Here is a 19952-nt window from a genome sequence, read left to right as displayed (position 1 = left end):
CTACAGAGAAGATGAAGTAATTAATGAAAAGTACTGGTGTCATGTGGACAAGAACAGGGCACACATTCAGCCCTTTCTTCAGCCATTCAGACTAATGGGAAATATGCTTCTGTGTGGACCGTATGACTGGGTCCAGAGGCTGGATTTAATACATTTGCAGCCCAATAATTTTCCCAAGTGAACTGTCAATTACCAGTGTGAGACAGAAAAGATGCTGATTACCTGGGCCAAACTCTGCTCTTGTTTGTGTCAGAACAATATCCCTGATTGCGCTTGCTTCCGTGCGACTGTGGGTTGAGTTTGGCTCTGTCTCCTCGGTTCCCTGGGTTGTCTTTGAACCACAGGAACAGTGCTTTGAGACAGCTACTTGGGCAATCGCTAATGGCAGGAAAATCCACAGTTCTTCAGACATTAAGGCATTGTAAATACTGAAAGAAAATAAATCTGTGTTGTATTTTTTTGGCATACAATGCCTAAAGCCTTATCTCTCATTCTGTCAGGAACCAAGAACTATGTATACAGATGGTGCAATTTATTATGTTCTGTACTGTGACCAAGTGCTGAAATACCTTCAGGAAATCACCAGAAAGCCTGAAAAGCTTTGCTGTCTCTTGTGACTCCAGCTCACTAAAACTATAATTGAATGAGCACACTATATTAAGCCCTGCGTATTACACAGTAGGCTTACAGAAAAGGACGCCATCTTTTTCAGCATCATTACAGAAAATATCTTTGCTGTACAATTACTGCCTATACTCAAGATCATAATGTCTTGCCTCTCTGAATTCTGATCTTATAAAACCACAAGACAGGGATTTACAAACAGATGCCTGGGTTCAACGACTCCACCTCAACTCAGGTGTAACACCATTAAATTCCAGTGTGCTGTTCTCATTTGTAAAATGCTGCTGGGCCTGATAGTCCTGACATTTAAAACAGTGCCTGTCGGGGCTGAAATGAATGGACATGAAATGAATGTAACAGTGGTATGAAAAAAGAATTTTAGCTGTGTATCAGTTCAGAGGTCAATGTATTTCCATTCCTTCTTCTCTGAGCAGATTTTTATTAAACTTGGCTGAGTGAAAGAAATACAAAGAAAAACTAAAGTCAATATTCTCAAACTCATTCATCTCTCAGTATGAAATGTAAACCTTGGAACTAGTATTTTGTTCATACCCATGTGCTTTACTGCATTTGAAACATTGAAAACAAGATCCCTGTGTCATGGACCCAATAACAAGTGTTTTATGGTCATCTTGATACCCACAAGGCCCAACTTTCAGCAATAGCCCAAGTCACAAAACAGCTGTTTTGCTTTTAGTGCTTCATTGGAAGCAAAACCATCATCATCCTTGATTTCCTACTGTTTCCTTCCTGTGGTGCCTCGATATTGGAGGGTGGTCTATCCATCCACTTCCCCTCATGCACTGTTACACATTTCCGCGTGTTTTGTTGGAACATAGAACCACAAATGCCATGAAGCGTCTTCCCTATTTCATCCCAGAGACAGCGGGCCGACCCAGCCCCATGTCCCGTCCCGCCTGTCAGAGGACAAACCCTTGCGTCACTCAGGAGAGAAGGGAGCACCGACAACCACCAACCCCAAAACCTCCCGGCCGCAGTTCGGGGCTCCTCCAGGCCGGGGGTGCCGGTTCATCCCGCGCCTCCCTCGGGAGGCTCCGGCTCTCGGCGGCGGGGAGGGCGCGGGGCGGGTGCGGCGCTCCCCACTCCCGCAGGTCCCCGAGCCGCCCGGGGCTCAGCGGAGGGCAGGAGGAGCCCGGGCGGGGAGGGAGAGACGAGGGGAGCCGTGCGCGGAAGGGACTGCCTCGATGGGCTTGAAAAATCACTGCAGCAGCGGCGGCGGGCCGGTGGCAGATGCAATGCCCGGGCTGCGCGGCCGCGCCGCTCTCCCCGCCTCTCCCCTCCGGCTCCGGCCCTGGCCCCGGCCCCGGCCCTGCCTCTTTTTTTCCGCGCCTGGCTCCAAACTTTTCCCGCTCCCCTCCCGTGTGAGCGGGAGCCCCGAGCTCAGCGGTGAGCGCCGGCCGGGAAGCCCCCGGCACGGAGAGGCTGCTGGCGGCGACAGCCGGAGCATCCCAGGGAGGGGAAGCCGGCGGGGCGGGCAGGGAGGGAGGCGGGCAGGGCGGGGGTGGAGGCGCGTCTCCCTGCTGAGGGAGCCGGGACTTGCAGGGTTCTGGGTTTTCCCGACCACTCTTTCCCCTCCCCACCCGCCCATCTCCCTGCCTCCCTCCCCCCCTCCTTCCCTCCCGCCTTCCCTCCCTCCCCTCCAGAATTAAAGTTGGGACAGTCGCGCTCCGGGGATGGGTGCGAGCCAACGCCTCTGCTGCCGGCTCGCTCTGCTCCCTCCCCAGGTCGCCCGGAGCCCGCGCCCCCGCCCGCCCGCCCAGGAGGGATGCTGCTCCGGCAGCTGCTGGGGCTGCTCCGCTGCTGCTGGCCCTCCCTGCTGCTGCACTGTGCCCTCCACCCGCTCTGGGGGTCCCTCCAGGTAGGGCCGCCCGAGCCCGCTCGCAGCTGCGGGGCGCGGGGGCGGCGGGGCCGGGGCGGGGGAAAAGCGGGGCCGCGGGCAGAGCCCCTCCGGCACCCCCGGCGCTGCGGGGAGGAGGCCGTGGCGGGGCGGTGGTCGCGCGGGCGGCCCCAAAGCCGGGAGAGCTGCAGCTGTCCCCGGCGAGGGCCCCCCGTGCCGGGCGCTGCGGGGTGGCGGGTGTGCGGGACGGGCGGCCGTGCCAGCCCCGGAGCGCCGAACTCGGTCCGAGAGTGCTCGGTCCCAGCAGGATGGAGTGGAGTTTCTTCGGCGCGCCGGCGGTCGGAGGGCTGGGAAGCGCATTTTGCTGTAGGTGGCAAGATGCACGGGAAGAGGCAGCGGCGGAGCGGAGCCCCGGCGGCCGTGCCTTGCCGCGGGGTTTCGGTATTGATTGCGAATTGAATGGAGGGTTTTCTGGGTAAAGGGCTGAATCAGCTTTTGCCAACTCCGACGCCGTGGTGTTGTGTGACCTTGATTGTAATGTGGGTGGCCAGCAAGAGAGAGTGGGAGCAATCGGTACACAGTGAGGGAGAGCGCCCATCCAGTTTGGAGAATCAGAACAGCAGCAAAGCTCATCTCAAATGCGTCACTTCGATATTTCAAAGTTTATTTATAATATAAGTCTTCAGAGAAGTGATTGATGAGCCAGCCAAGTGCCGTTCAAGAACAGACCAATTACAGTTTCTTTCTTGGAAAAACAAAGTGGAGACTCCACATCTTTTACTCCCTGATCTAAACTTAGTGACTCCCAAGAGATTAGAGAGATGTTGTTTGTTTTAGCATCTTGTCTCTTGCCATGAATGACAAAGAGGATTTGTGCTCCTTGTGGATTAAAATGAACAGAAATACAACAAAAACAACCTTTAAAGCAATGTCCTGTCATAAAAATTTCTGCCAGCGCTACCTTCCTGCTGTCCTCCTCAAGTATTGAGGTAGCTAATCTTAAGTTAAACTATAGCTGAATTTCTCAGGGAAGCACAGTTGGGTGAAAAGAGATGCCTCCTGCAACCTCTCCCCTATCAGTCAATTGAGCAGAGAAAAAAACCCTCGGATAAACATATTTCTGGGAAACTACTCACATGATCTAAAATTATTTTTCTAAAACAATTACATTTATAAAAATTGAAACAGGCTCTGAGAAATACAAAAGCTAAGGAGCTCACCAGCCTTTCCTTGCAATAATTTGGAATTTGGATGAATGACCCATTCATCAACTGTACTTGTGCTGTTGCTTGCTGTTCTGTGGAACAACAAACACTAAGCCTGCTTTTTTCCAGTTTTCCCAAAACTAGGCTCCCATCAGCAGATTCCAATGGGAAGGGCAGGTGTGGAATGCTCACTGGCATGCCAGCCTTCCATCCTTCCTGTGACTGAAATTCCTTCGTGGTTGAACCCCTCCCAAGATTCCCTTCTCCATGTTGAGTCATAATCCTTGCTCTTATCTTCAGTCTCACAAGCCATTCTCTCCTTGACTAATTCTGTGCTGTTGCATCATTGCTCCCCTGCCCTGCTCCATCTCTAGCAGCAGGCGTGTTTGTTTTCTCACATCCCCCAGCCCCTCTGCACGCATTTGTCCCCACAATGACTTAGTGTGGCATAGCCTTCCCTCCCACCTCGGCTTTTCCTCCTTAGGCCCTGCCTTGAGACACTTAAAAGAATCAGTCAGATGCTAATCAAAGGAGAAACATTTGTCTTACTAAAAACAAAACCAAAACAAAACCCACAATCTTTTCTTATTAGCATGGTAGCCAGTTCTGTGACAAGAGGAAAGGGATGATTCTGTCAGAGGCTTTTGACATAATTTTAAAAAGTGCAGAAAGAGTCATGATAAATAACAGGGACACATTTTTTCTGGTTTTGTAAACATGGATCTGGATTAACTGATGTGAATTGCACAGAGCTGTCCTGGGATTTATGCAGCACTGGTGAGATCTCATCTCATCTCTGTAGACTGCTACCAAGAGACAAAGCTCTTGCTACATCAGCAGGCTTTTAGAGGTCTCTGTGCCTTCAGTCAACTGCACTTTTCTGTTAAAGCTTTCCTCCTTTTACCTGATTAAAAAAAGTCACAAGAAGGCCACCCTCCAGGGACTGTATTAATCCTCTTTTCCCATCCCACTCTCTAGAACGTGCTTGTGGACTGCTGCAACCCCATGGGACTCTACTGAAATACTAAACAGTTCTGACCACATGCAGATTTATTCTTCCATGGTATGCAAAACAGGACTAGGAACACTGTTTCTAAAAGATACCATGAATTAAAGAGAAATATTCCACAGGCATAAACTTCAGAGACAGAGACTGCAAAAGGAAACCACCAGTTACCACTTTCTGTTTGTTCTTCCCTGGACATTTGTGGATCAGATTTTCATTTCCATAAATATTTTAAAGCATTTGTTCTTTTTGCAAAACATGTTCACATCAAATGCACAAATCCATAAAGTCAACTCTATTTATTTTCAGAGCAGGGGAAAAATGTATCAGCTTGAAGTCCAGGCAGCATATGTCTAGACTGGCCAACTGCTCAGTGTGCTAAGAAAGCCTTGTGCCAAACAAGCAACCAAGTTTCAGATAGGCCAAGAAAAGGTGTTCATGGCCCCTCCAGCAGCAGAGGAATGGCTGGGAGAGCTAGGGAGCAAGGGATCCATCTCCAGAGTGATCCCCTGCCAAGGCAACCCCCCCTGTGCCACACACTGCCTGGCAGCCTGCTGGGCTCCCAGGTACACCTTACCTGCAAAGCTCTTCCAGAGCCATTCTGGGCCGTGGGAGAGTCTGCCAGAGCAAATAAGCAGTAAAGTTTGAGGCCAGATTCATTTAGTTGACCTGGCCATAGAAAGGTGTGGCTCTTTCAAAACACTTTTCCTGCCACACACTGTAAAGGCAGTTTACCTTGAATTGCAAGCATTAAGAAAGAAACAATGGAGTATTATTTCATCATCTCCTGCCAGAGCAAGATTGTTCCCTAAAGCATATTTTCTAGTGATTTTTTCTGCTTACCTTTAGAAGACACAAGTAATACCCTTCATTTCTTTCATAAGAAGACTAATAGACATCAACAGGGGGATTTTTTTTTTTCCTTGAAAAGGAGCCAAATGCCTTCCTTTTTCTCCTGATTCTATCTTGCTACTGTTATCTGCTGCTTTATATTACTGTTACTATTCTGTCCTCTTGCTGTAGTCCTTGACTATTTCTCTCCTCCCTGAGGCCCTCAACCTCGATTTGGGTATTTCCTTTTCTTGGCAGATTTCAACCAACTTAAAATATCTTTGTTTTTAAAACAAAGCCTTTAAGACAAACCCATCAAGGTAATATTTATGTTCCTACTTTTATCTTCTAACAACCACACATTTCACCCAGTGACAGGAGAAGGGAAACAAATAGTGATAAAGCCCATGCTTTTAAATGTCAGTTCTTTCCTGACTATTTAAAAATGATCATGGGAAATTGTTATAGAGGTTCAGGCTGAAGTATTGAGAAATAAAGCAACTTTTCCTTTTTTTTTTCTTTTTTTTTTTTTCTCTAAAATAATATTTTTAAAGTAGACAGGAGCAGGAGTAGCAAGTGACTGGCCATGATAGTGTTAATCTTGTCTGAAAAGTAATTGAGAAAATTATCCACTATTTTCTGAGGACACTCTATTACCAGCCTAAGGGAGGAAAGCCTCCAGGGATTTAAAAGTAGTCAATAGCTCTAAAAAAAGACAGAGCAAGCCTTTGCTTCTGGTTGATATTAAGTTAGAGCAATAAGTCAATGTAGCTTTGCCATACCAGCACTGTCTTCAAACTTACATGTGCAAAGCTGCTTCAGATCTGCAAAGGAAGCTGGCTCCAAGGCTGCTCAGGGTTATTCTTCTCTGTGTCCATCTTCTCCCATCACACTGTCCCCTGCAAGACTGCACTGAGCTCTCAGGATTCAATAACCCAGGGCCCAGGCTGTAGCTGGGAGTTAATAGCTGCTTCCTAATCAGCTGCCAGCGCCACTGGAGAGGTGCTGTCCCACCTCCTTCTGTCAGCACAGTAAATCTTGTCACACCTGTTGAACAAGGAGGTACCCCAGGTATGCCCCTAACACTGCAGGGAAGGACACTTCTCTCACAGGGCTGCTCTTGGGAGCATGCCTGGAACACCAGCCCCTCATGTGAGCAGTGTTGGAAGAGCTGAAGCAGCATGGAGGATATTCTGCTGCCTGGGATCACTTACTTTAAAAACAAATAAACCTTCTTTGCTGACAGATTTATTACTAGTCATGAGGGATTACACAGCCAAGTCGCTTTGATTCATTAGAGTGTTCAGAGAGTTTGTGTAAGTTCCTGGAAGCTGTCTGGGATGATCTTTAACCATCCTCTTACTGTTACCTGATGGTGAAGGGGAAAGTTGGAAAGCACTTGTGCTGAATTTGTTTTTCCCTATCTTTGGTAATAGATTTAGACAAGCTGTTTAAAGAACTGAGCCTTCTGCCTTATGCTGTGCTGAGCTGTCCTTCCAACTTAGCTACACGTAGCCTTTTCTATTCTTTCCTCCCTCCCCACAATATTTAATCAACAAAGCCCTACCTCCATTTCCCTGAGGCCAGAGTAATGCGTCTTTCTGAATTTAGAAACCTCCTACGCATGTGAACACATCCTTTGTGCAGTGATGTTGTTTTAATTTGCCACATCTCTCTTTTTGGCCAGAAATATATGAAACAATATGTACAGCTTTCCTGCAGGGCAGTGCAGCCCCCTTGGTGCTCAGCTGTGGGCAGTGGAAGAGGTACACTGGCCGTGCTGGGGGCCAGGGTTGAAGGGGAGAGGAGACAGACCGTGTGCCCAGAGCTGGCAGGGGCAGGGAAGCAAAACTTGGGCAGCAGAGAGAAGTGGGGAGAAGGCAACCCTGGGTGACCCTGCCAGAGAGGCAGAAGAAGCCTGCCTAAAACAGATCAGAGAGCATGGCATGAGACATCTTTGTAATGACCAACGTGTTGTGGAAAAAAGCTAATTAAAGAAGGTGATGTTAGGCCAAAACTATTAGGACAATAACCCGCCTGAGACCAAACTTGACAAGAAAATATGCTAGCATAACTGTCCTTAGCTTCAGCAGGACACCAGTCTGTCCCAGGCGGTCTCCTAATGCTTACATTCAAAGTGCTTGTTAGATAACATGCTTATTAATCTTTTAGGCTTTGCTTTGTCTCTTCGAAATTGTATCCTGTATAAGTCATTCAAAAAGAGCTGGCTTAGAGACCTCTGAAGTTAACACCTCTCAGAAGCTTCTGTGATGCTCAGCAAATTTCCTTTTCATTGGGGACTGACTCCATTTTGTAACATTACATTTTACCGAATTTTGCTGAATATTCCTTGAATCCCTAGTTATGTAAATACTTCTATGATAAGAAAAATATGCTGTTAATAAACAGTCCTTGTCATGACTAGATCAAGCTACTGAATATATCGTATACCAGTGATGGCTAAATTATTGCTCATGGCCAAGTGATGCTTATGCTTGGGTTCTGCAATGCCTCATCCTCACTTTTGTTATTAACCAACACTGCATCTCACAGGAGGCTACAATGTGGCATTTCCATTTAAACCATGTTATTGCTGTGGTCCACAGATGATTAAAACGTGGGTAGCCTCCCCTCTTGGCAGGAAGTGAAACACCCTGTGAAATGCTCTCTGAACTTCCAAGTGAGGCTGGCAAAGCAGAGGAGGGACATCCTCTGGCTCTCAGTTCTGCCTTAAGGAAAATGAACGTAATCCTGACCCTAACTGTCTTGTAATTTTTATTAGCTCTCTTTGGCTTGCAGCAATGACCCTGTGAATAATGCATGCTGCTAGATGGCTTTCCTAAGGAAGGAAGGCTTATGCAATCGTATTGTCTGCCACTGCCTGCCTTCTCCTTACCCCATAATAACTCAGAAGCCAGCTGGCCAATCTTAACCAAATTTGACAGAGGGAAAGAGTTCTTGAAGATATTGTGTTAAATAAAAGAAATATTAAAAATGGGGACCATGTAGGGAAGGGACCTCTTAGGAACTTTAGCTCAGTTCTTGCTACAAGTCTGAGGTGCCACTCAGGTTCTCAAGCCTAAAGAACACATTCACCAGTTTTCACAGTTCTGCTGCTCATGCAATGACTTGTTTCTTCACAGATCACTCAGGGTGAACCCCAGAAGTCATGCTCCAAGCCTGTAGCAGAGAAATTTACAGAGAGCTGCCAGGAAATTTGCCAGTGCAGGCCACCTCCTCTGTTACCGCCGCCTCCTCCACCTCCGCCACCCCCGAGGTTGCTGGCGGTGCCAAGTAAGTACCTGCTGATACTGCTGGGGTGTGCTGAAGGAGGGCAGAGCACGGGGACACCTGGAGAGACAGCAGAAGGGATGTGGGAAAGGGCACAGCTAGCTCATTTGTCATTTTCCACTTAGCAAATGGAAGAAGAAATGTTCTCAGTAGAGATGGAGATCTGTATTCTGATCAATGAATAATGCTTGGCTTTTGGAGGAAAGCCAGAGAAATTCCCTCCTTTCATTGTGTTAGATATGATTCCCTGGTTTTAAATGGCTTCCTAATCCCCTAGCCCTGAGAAATGCATTCCTACAGAGACACAGTGCTGTGCTGCCCCTTGAGTGTCATGACCCCCTTTTTTGCCAGGTGTGCAGCTTGAAGGTCTGGGTGCTCCAAGGCAAATTAATTTATAAGCAGACAAAAATCCAAACACTCTGTCTAGACCATTCAGTATGTTTGACTGTTGTCAAGACACTGGAGCACTACAGTTTACCATAGCAGTGACTCAGGCTCACTGGTTTTAAATTGCTTACAACTGTTACAAAAATAGGAGGCATGTCAGGAGTCAATGGCAAGTGAGCAGCTTTCTCACTAATGCACATGCAGGCTAAGACTCATCTCTTTCTCTTCACACCAAGCCTTACCCAGTGCATCCAAGCTCCTCCTTATTTCCAGCCATACATCCCCATGCCCAGCACACCTGGTGCCTTCAGTTCCTGCTGGCTAGCTCTGCAGCTGCTTTCCACATCAGTATTCCTGTGCTCCCTGGCATACAGATAATTTCTGGAGAGTGACATCTGTCCCCATGGTCCCTGCACTGTGGGAGAGACCTTCCTGGTTCTACTGCACCCACTGGGTTCAGGGACACAGACTGGGTCCCGGGAGTCTGGTGTTCCAGTAAATCTCCTTAATGCTTTTGCATTTTCATAAATTCATCTCTCCCCATAAGGCTGCCTATTAATTCTTCTCCCTGCTTATATAAACTCTCCTGGGAGCAGTGTTGCAAAGTGTATCCAGTATCCTCAGCACTTCCCCCAGGGAAAAATAAATCATTAGGTATCATCATCTGGCTGTTTGTCTTTATCAGCGGCATCTCCAGATGTGCAGAAGACATGAAGAAGGCTTCTGCACATCTTGTAGTCAGGCAGAGGACAGGCAGAATTTTTCAGTGTCTTTTCTGCCAGGAGCATGCTTTGTACTTGTGCTACACTGCAGAAAATTAAGGCAAAGGCAGAGAAAAGCCAACAGTGAAACACTTGGGAAAGGAAGTACAAAGACAGCTGGGAAAGTGGAGAGGGAGAGTTTTTATAGCAGGAAAAATCTCTTTCAATGTTCAGGAAAATGTCATGGGCAGTAATATGGAAAATTACCTTGATCTTTGTATCACAGCCAGAAAATAAAGTACTTTGTCACTCTCTTTTCTTGTGCCTGGGGTACCCTGTTACCCTGAGGGGGATGAGAAGTGGCAGTGTTGGCACAGGGACCAGCCCTGCTGACCAGCTGTACTGGGAAGGGAGCACCACTGCCAGGCTGCTTCCCCTCCATCAGGCAGCTGCTCGGAGTGCATGGATTTGTCCCCTGTCAAGTGGGAAGTAAATCATGTCAGAAAAAAAAGAAGTCTGTCACACATTGCAGAAAGAAGAACAAGAAATCTAATGGGCCTGTGACTGGGATAGCCTGGTGCTTTCTCAGGCTGGATTGCCAGGTGCTAACACAGTTCTAAAAATGATAAATCCAGATGACTAATACTTAAGCAAGTGGCTTCATTTCAAATACAATGAAAAAAAGAGATTACACATTTCTTTCACTGGTAAGCTTTAGAGTAGCAATCAAGTGTCTCATCTTGAATGATGCTTTCATTATCATCAGCTGTCTAGGCACTGTGATTTAGTCCATGTGTACAGCAATCCACTTCCTTGGGAGAAACAACAAGCCTTGTGGTTAAATATTGATGTTATAGACACTGCTTTTAAATGGTATTCAGAGGAGAGGAAAGTAAAGAGCCAAAAGCTATTGTGAAGTGGTTGATGCTAGATTTGCACTTTGAACTTGCTAAGTGAATAAAGTTTAGTACTGGAAAGACATCTGCAAAAAACCAGCAGTCCAGGAGCTGCAAGATTTTTACCCTTACAAGGTACAGTGTCTGTGTCATGAGGTACTACATAAAAATGCTGGAATTGCTTTCAGAGCTTTGTGAGCAAGAAAAGGCTGCAGAGGGAAAGAGTTCTTGAAGAACTCTTTAAGGACAGCTAGGTACTGTCCTTAAAAGCTCCCTCTGCAATCAAACTGAATGTTGCTGGAGATTTAGATCAACTCTAAAGCAGCTACCATGGTTTGGGCTGGGTGGTTAAAGCCAATAGATGCAAAAATTTTGTCTCTCCAGTCACTACAGACACTGACAGTTCAGTTGTCTGCTGTATGAAGCATCTAGTGCTCTTTGACATGGCCTCAAGCTGCTGTTGTGGAAAATCAGGGAACCCTCTGATGTGTCCTCTCTATTAGTCCCACCTGATTGTTTTACAAACCCTACTTGGTTGTATGGGGTGGCACTGCATAACTGTTTGTGAGCAGCTGAATCACTCCCTGAAAGGCTTTTATTGTGCTGTGAGGACTTTTAGGAACAATTATAGTACATTTAGTGTCTCTTTACACACTTCAGTATTGACAGGTTGATCCAGCAACAAATCTTTAGTTCTGCTTCCTGCAGATAGATTTATACAAAATCTATTAAATCCTAGAATTCACATATAATAGCTGAAAAATGCTGTGTTTACTCTGAGGGGAAATAACCTAATTCCCTCTGGAGAAAATGAGTAGAATCACACAGCTTAGCAGGCAGTCTAAAACCACAAGCAGTGTTAGGAGCACCAGCTTTCCCTGGTTTAGGAGACACCTCCCTGTTAGAGTTGGGTACTTACATTAAGAATGTGTGGGGAGTGTTTCAGCACGTCCTGAGGAGGCACTGAATAAATGAATGAAACCATATGAATATGGGAAATTAAATAGAGTGCTTTTGTCCTCCTTCAGGGATGACCCCAGGTCTCCTTTCCCCACATTTTTAACTCCTTCACATGGACCACTTGTGTTTATGGTGCCTCATCCAACCCCTGATGTTGCCTTCACTGCCTCTGCTCTGCAGCCAATTCCATCATGGCAGCACAACCCTGTGTCTCCTCCTGGGAATCCATCTGCCCTACAGTATCCAGATGAAAGCTGCCATCAGCCATGCTGCTCCCTGTGCATGCTGGGTCTCTCAGTATTGCTGGTTCACCTGCACCTTTTTCTGCAAAGTGGGGCACATGGGCTTTTTGAGCTTTGACTTTCCTGAGCTTCATTTCAGATGCAGGTTTTTGTCATCCCATTGAGATGCTGCAGTCTGATTTGATACAGATGTGTACCTTACCCAGGGGCTGAGGAGAGGGACTCCAGCCCATGTTGGGAGTACCTAGGATGGTGGGGACTGTCAGGAGACAGTCCCTGAGCCCGTGGCAGCTCCTGCAGACGGTTTGGCCATTGATGTTTCCAGAGTAACTCCCCTTATGCAAGCAGCAGCCTGCTCTTTAACCCATGCCTAGAAAACTGCTCCTTGATGAAGTGAAGGGAAAGCTCACGAGGCTCTAAGGGGCCTAAGGCCAACTAAACTTAGATGCTGACAGCAAAGGAAGAAGGAACTTTCAACGAAAATGAGTGTGTTCCCTAGATATGTCTGTAATGACCTGAAGGCAATAGAGATGCTCAGAACCTGGCCTTTAATTAACTGTGTCTTTTTCTCTCCATCTGCTTTTCTCCTTGTCTCTGGATTTTAGCCAAGACTAAGACAAGGTGGATGGAATACTTGTTTAGGCAGCATTTCCAACCCAGCTTCACAGGCCCATGAGATTAAGCTAGTTCAAATGATGTTGATCCTTAAAAATCTGAAAAACTGCTGTTGTCAAGCCCTAAATACTCTGTGAGCATGCAGGTTTCTCCAGGGGCATTGCAAAGAAGAAAGGACTTTGTCTGGAAGTAAAAGCCAGGCTTTCAAAAGAGGAAAGGGGGAAGGGGTTAGAACTAGATATACACAGTAGTCAGGATCAGTTTTAACCCGTGTAAGGTCTTATGAAAAAAAATATCAGAAGTGACTGCTTTAAAATGGTACAAGGAAGAGAAAGGATGTTCTTGCCTGTACTCCTCACTTATTGGTGAGCAACATTTTGCTCTCTGCTTTACCTTTCTCCCATATTGGACAAGGAGTCCATGGTGTTGCCATCTGCTCTCTGGACAAAGGAAGTGTTCATTCAAATATTGCTTCAGTCAAAATTTAGAGGAGGAAACTTAGGCTGAGTCTGGATACATGAACCAGTCTCTGGTGGTTGGATGCTGGCACAAAGGTGCACAGTGAAGTCTTTACAGCTCCTGACCTTAGTGGAAGCTTGCCCTGAGCTGTCAGCTGAGATCAAGCACAATCATGTCAGTGCAAGGCCAAAGTGAATGACATCACTGCAGAGGACTCTAATCTCCATGCAGTAATTGTATCATTTTGTTTTTCAGAGTGAAATCTTTATCTCTGGAGACAGAGCATCTAATTAACTAATTATTTGGACTGGTGAAAATGCCAAAATAAAAATGACCAGCTACAAGAAGGGTGAAACCTTTTGGCAGCTGTATAAGCTCAGATGTACAGCCTCATTTCAGAAAGCATGTAGGGTCCCTTTAGTGCAAGTAGGAAAGATAAAGGCATTCAGATCTTTTGGGGCAGATTGTAGATTCATGAAATGGTTCAGGTTAAAAAGGACCATAAAGATCATCTAGTTTCACCTCCCTGCCATGGCAGTGATACCTTCCCCTAGACCAGGTTCCTCAAAGCCCCATCCAAACAGGCCTTGAACACTTCCAGGGATGGGGAAGTGCTCCTTGAACACTTCTGGACAACCTGTTCCAGTACCTCACCACCCACACAGTAAAGAATTTATTCCTACCATTTAACCTAAATTTATGATCTTCCAGTTTAAATCCATTACCCCTTGTCCTTAGCCATACCTTGTAAAATGTCCCTCTCCAGCCTTTTTGTAGGCTCTCTTCAGGTGCTGAGTGCTGCTGTAAGGTCTCCCTGGAGTTTTCTCCAGCTCTCTCAGCCTCATAGAAGGACCTCTAAGGTCTCATAGAAAAGGTGCTCCAGCCCTCTGATCGTCTTCATGCCCGCCTCTTGGAGTGAGTCCACATCCTCCTTATACTGGCCCCAGAGCTGATCATGGTACTGCAGGTGGGCTCTCATGAGAGTGGAGCAGAGGGGAGAATCCCCTCCTCTGACCTGATGGTCACACTTGTGTTGGTGCACAGGACACACTTGGCTTTCTGGGCTGTGAGCACACATTGCCAGCTCATGTCAAACATCTTGTCCACCAGCACCCCTAAGTCTTTCACCTCAGGGCTGCTCTTAATCTATTCTCTTCACAGATTTTGTTTGCACTCATGATGGCCCCAACATGGGTGCAGGACCTTGTTGAACTTCACAAGGTTTGCACAGGCCCACTGTTCAAGCCAGTCAAGGTCCCTCTGGATGTCATCCCTTTCCTCTGGATGGCATCTGCTCCCTCTGGGTGGCATCCATCCCCTCCATCATGTTGAGTGAATGACACATCTTGGTGTCATCAGCAAACTTGCTGAGGATGTGCTCAATCCCACTGTCTGTGCTGCTGACACAGATGTTTAACAGCACCAGTTCTAATACCATCCCCTTAGGAATGCCACTCATCTCTGGGCTGTCACAATGTGTGTATATTAGACAGGGGTCTGAAGAACAGGAATAGTCTGTAACTTCTTAAACTTTGTGTAGATTTTCAAGTAAACAAAGTTTTCAGATGTCTTGCTAATTGTTAAAATAGGCTTTCAGAGCAAGAACTTGTTATAGAAATAAACATTACATGGCTCTAGGACATAAAAGAATAAGAAATGGGTTTTCCTTGGGATTTTCTTGGTCCTATATCCTGATGGTGGAATGCACAGGTGATCCACTGTGGATTCAAAGAATGAGTTAGAACCTTATGCTGAATTCTGTCTCCATGTTGCTATTCCAGCAGGAAAACTGAGCGTGGTCCTGATGCTCACCACTACATTTCTTGTACTTGGATGCTGATGTGTTTGCCTACTCAATGCCTAAAGAACTTTTGTCTTTGGCAGAGGTCTGATTATCCCCCAGGAGTGGAGGGGAAGCTGTGATTGCAAAATGAATCGAAGCCTTCCTGGAGGTCACGATGTGTCTTCAAATATGAGATACCTGATGGTCATCTTGGCTCAGTCTGATTTAGGCTGCTGCAACAGGAGTTGAGCACCTCAGCGAGCTCTGAGTTTAAGTTTCCCTTTGGTTAAGCATTTCATCTTGTGAGGGCTCTCTGTCTTTACAAGCACCCACTGCAAAGCTGCTGGCCCTAAGTGCTCAGCTGACAGGACCACCCTTCACCTACTGCCCTTCTGCCTGAAGGACTTGTTCATCTTTGAGATATTTGGACATATTAGAGGAATCTTGGGTGGATTTCTCCCAAGTGATGCCCAAAGGAATTTTAGCAAACAGACAGGGCTGGGTTTGTTTTAGAATATGGGGAAGACATTTTCCTCCATCCTGCATACAACATAGTGACTCCCAAACCTGAACAGCAGAGAACTACAGTAGCCCCAAAATGGCAGGGGACACATTGTCTCCTGCATGAAGACATTTACAGTAGTGACTGCTACTGTGAGAGCATGGTCTAGACAGTGACTTTTTTAAAATGCAAACAGAATGCTGAAACAGGGAAGCCCTTCCAGTTTTGGTAACACAGCTGTCACACTGTGAATTGCAGTCTTGTGTGAGAGCATTGTTCATAATTTACAAAGCAAAACCAAAATTCAATTCTTCTCATCTCCCACATGCACTTTTGTGTTACTGGAGGAATGTGACTCTCAGAACTGGCTGTAGGATTTGGAGACTTTCAAATCTAAATTGAACTCTGAGCCCACAGCCTGGAGCCATGGAGGATGGCAGAAGCAGAGTCTAGTCCAAGTCCCCATCATGTTGTTTTCACATCACAGACACTACCTTCACTCTTAGCACAGTGAACCAAATCATTAAGCATCCAAGACTGGATTAAGCAGAATTCACCCATCTAAATCAGAAATGCAGTGACTGGATTTTCTGCCTCAAATTGCAGGCACTTGATTTTGTCACCAAAGACATATAGAATTCAAAATCCTGCCTTTTTTTCCCAGTAAGCACATTTATTTCTGGTGTAGGAATAAAAGTTACAAGTCCTCACCTCTTCTCAAAATGAGAAAATTATTTTTGATGGGGAGATTCCTTAAGCAGCAGTCAAATACAAAATTTGAAATAGTTTGAGCATCTAAGATGTTCTATTAAGTCTGAAGAGCAGGATTAGTGATTAGAAAGCAGGTAAGACTGGAAAGGTTCATACAAATACTTTCATTATCGGATTCTGCTGTCACTCTTTCACCTAACATCTCCTCATATTGAGTTGTAAAATCTCTGTCTGTTTGAGACACTGGTAAGACCAGATGGTCAGTCTCAGCTTCCAGTGCTTTCCCATTTCAGAGTTTTTCATCAATAAATTCTGAAATTTTTTGCCAAGTCTGATTGTTATTTAGGCAAGTGATGAATATCTCCCCTGCTCTGGGACCTTGCATATTTGTTCTGAATTTTTCATACAGTAATAAATTGATATAATGGAAAAATCCTCTCTTGAAAATGCATTTTGAAGTATTTAAAAGTAAGAGCCTCAGGCCAGATTTTGCAGTGCACGAATCAGTGGGAGTTCTGTTGTCTATAGATTAAAAGCATTGTCTAATTTTTAAAAAGAACCATCACATATTAAACTGGTTCTGCAATAGAACAGTCCTTTCTACTCTGAGATGCACACTCCAACATCTTGATTTTTTTTTTAAGCAGAAGGAGTCAGCTAAGCTGAAGACATTAATTCCTTCTGTGGATGGCAGTCCATTTGTACATGCCTACCATTTCACTGATTAAGAAGATAACAAATCTTCAGTGAAGTTACTGATGAGTCAGAGGCTGCTGATTTACAAGTAATTGTAGGTTCACCTGCTCCTGGCAGAAGGAGTTGTGCCTCATCTTGACAAGTCAAAAGTAAATGCTTAATTGGCACAAGCTGTTCCAGCAGGGAGGGCTAAGCAGCTGACCTTGGCAAAGCAGACCTGAAGAAATATGTTCTTGTAAGGGTTTTGTGCATTGTATTGTTATGAACAGGATATAAAAGTGCTGCCCTGCTTGTGTAATTGCAGCTTAAGGGTAATATTTAAGTCAGTGTAGCAGGTCAAGGAAGCAGTAGGCTGGAAATTCAGGATGTTATCCCAAAGTGAGGACACAGTGTCCATTAATATAGTATGAATATCAGCTAATAACTGATGCTGCTGCCAAAATCTGTTATTAATAATTATGCAAGTTAATTTAACCCTTCCACTAGTAAATTATGTTGCATTATAACTATATAAATATAGCAGCAAATTGTGGCTCCCTAATGGCTGTTTAAATGAATTATTTTATTATTTTGAAATGTCTTTTAAATGGAGCTAGTATTTCATCACTTCATTGGTTAGAAATAATTTTAGACAAAGATCTGTTCCTTGACAAATGCTGCTATTAAACTGGACTTTTACCAATGGAGCAGATTCTCTTGAATCATCCCTGGACATTTTCCTTTCCTTCTGAAAGTGATGCATATTTTTATTTCATAGCCATTATCAAAGGAAATGACTGTCAGTGGAGCACAGGGAGGGTTTGGTTTAACTCTTGTTTCAATCTGGCCAGGTGCAGGTGCTCTGCCTCAGCTTTTCAGAGCATCCTCTACAGGGGGGCTGCCCTCTGCTGTGGGCTCAGCAGGGAGTCATGGTCTGCATAAAGCCTGGGGGCAGCGCAGTAGCAACCTGTAACCAATTTGCTTGCCTTTGTGGCTGAAAAGAAACCTGTGCCTTGTCTTTTAGCTTTGCAGGAGTTCCAAATACACTGAGTGGTGATTGAGGACTTCATATGAGGGCATTTGGCAGGGTGAAATGCCTCGATCTGCTAATGTGATGTAATTGCCTCTTCAAGTGTTCTGTATTTTATGGAAACTGCATGAAAAATTATTAGTTGATAAATGTAATTTTACTTATATTAGAATTAAATTTACACCTGGTTTGGAAGGCCTTTCACATTTCAGTTCCATTTTATTCTGGATGGGTCATCAATTTAATTTCCCTTAAGTTGAATCTGAATACAATTTGGAAAAGGAACTTGAGAGCAGTAGGTATGGGAATTATTCACTGATCTTTTAAGGGACATTTTTAAGTGATCATTGTAGCCCTTAATTCCAGCAATAACTGAGTTATTGAAGGGATACAAAGAATAAACCACATAATATCAAATAGGAGGATTATGTTTATATAGATGCCATACATTAAGAGAAGTATCAGCTACACAGTCAGCTGGCTGTTCCCTAAAACTTAGACATATGACCTGCAAAATGGCTTTCTTTGTAAAATGAACTCTTTAGAGCCATCTGCACTTACCAATCTAAAGTATATGTCTGTTATAGTCACTCTCTTCATATACTGGGGTGCCCAACAGGCAAACCATTTATTTTTCAGAGATGGACATAAACCAGTACCTTAGAAACTGTCCTATTAACACATTAGGAAAATATGAAGAGTATTTCCAAGTCTTCCACAATCTGTTTTAGGAAATTCAGTCTGCAGTTGGTGTTGTCTCAGACTTCCCTGAAGGTGCTAATTTTGAGAAAGTGTCAGCAGTAAGACGTGAGGTTTGTCTAATCTTTGCTATTACCTAGAGGTTCTCAAGCTCTTGAAAAAGCTGTTAAGGATCTACAAGTAAATGATTTAATACCAGTAGCACTGAATTTATTCACTTTGCACAGGTTGTGACTGATGGCACCACTCATGGGAATACTGTTGAACTCTAAGAAGTTGTGCAAATCTGGACTTTAATTCAATCTGTATATAAAACATTATACCAAGAAAATCTGTCATCTTTCTGTGAGATTGAATCTGCCAGCCCTGAGGTGTCTCATTAATCATTTGCTGGTGAAAGACTGGTCATCACTGTAAGAGTGTAGACTCCTGAAATCACATCTCAGCTGCCTGAATTTCAGCCTCTATCACCCCTCCTTGGAAGGTCTGTTCAGTGTAAGAGCTGAAAGACTGATAAGCTTTCAGAAGGTCTGAGGATGACACACTGTGACTCCCACAAAGGAGGCATCTTGCCCACCCTCCAGGGAATGGTGAAAAGAATCCAGGGCACTGCTTCTGCCTCTGCCACCAACCTGCTGGGAGATCTCAACAGAGTCAGCTACAATATCAGACACCCAGAGTAACCATATCTGAAACAGAGATAATGTTTTCATCCTTGTAAACTTTGTATTTGAAACTAGTAGGTCTCAGGCACTGAAGATTATTAATATTATTATTATTGTTATGCTCAAAAGTAATGGCAATTTTTATAGGATTGATCAGCTGTGTCCTATCCCAAGGAATAAGAGGCTGTACCATCACACAGTGAGGCTGTGGCAGGGCTGAGATGCAGCACCTGCAGCCACACCATCACCATGCAGTAATGAATGAAAGGAGGCAGCCTAAAAACCAGAACTATGGCTTGTCTTATTACTCCTCTGCCAATGATGATACAGCTTCAGCAAAACCCTGAAAAGGAGAACATATCAGATAAGTATATTCAATAAGGGAATGAACAAACTGGGAATGCTCACTGTATGAGCCTGCAGTGTCCATACAACTACCCCTACCACAGAACCTTAACAGGCTCACCAGAACCTGCCTTCATGGCACCTTTTGGGGCATGGATTTCATCCAAGGGTACCTGAGGCACAGTAGAAGCAAGGACTAGTTTTTTAAGGGCTTTTATCTCCTAAAAATTCAGATAGATGCTGAATAAGCTCTCCAAGCCACTTAGCTCTCAGCAAGTGTGTCAAGCCATGATTCAATCCACCTTATTTGGACTGGACAGCTCTTTACTGATGTTTACTGTTTACTAATCTGTTTACTGTTTACTAATCACTTCCTCACTGTGGTCTGAGGTGAGTGGTGGCCATCAGGTCACAAGGGAGGATGAGGCAAGTTTTCTACTTAGTGTCTTTGCTCTTTGCCAGTTGCT

At 45.1% G+C, this 19952-nt stretch overlaps 1 protein-coding gene across 2 annotated transcripts in view; it reads left to right on the top strand.

Annotated features, from left to right (window-relative positions):
* The first annotated feature begins 1616 nt into the window (after positions 1-1616).
* Positions 1617-19952, top strand: part of PRIMA1 (proline rich membrane anchor 1) — a 51386-nt gene continuing 33050 nt past the window's right edge. Inside the window, exons 1-3 of one of the 2 annotated variants that reach the window (XM_077180644.1) lie at positions 1617-2031; positions 2370-2503; positions 8668-8818. In XM_077180644.1, the coding sequence (XP_077036759.1) occupies positions 1830-2031; positions 2370-2503; positions 8668-8818 (487 nt within the window). In that variant the 5' untranslated portion in view covers positions 1617-1829. The remainder of the gene's footprint in view (positions 2032-2369; positions 2504-8667; positions 8819-19952) is intronic. The other variant, XM_054635727.2, reaches the window with a different exon arrangement.

Source organism: Agelaius phoeniceus, chromosome 6, assembly GCF_051311805.1.
Source record: "Agelaius phoeniceus isolate bAgePho1 chromosome 6, bAgePho1.hap1, whole genome shotgun sequence".
Lineage (NCBI taxonomy): Eukaryota > Metazoa > Chordata > Aves > Passeriformes > Icteridae > Agelaius > Agelaius phoeniceus.
Note: the sequence above shows the minus strand (reverse complement) of the source record. Positions and strands in the feature narration are given on the sequence as shown.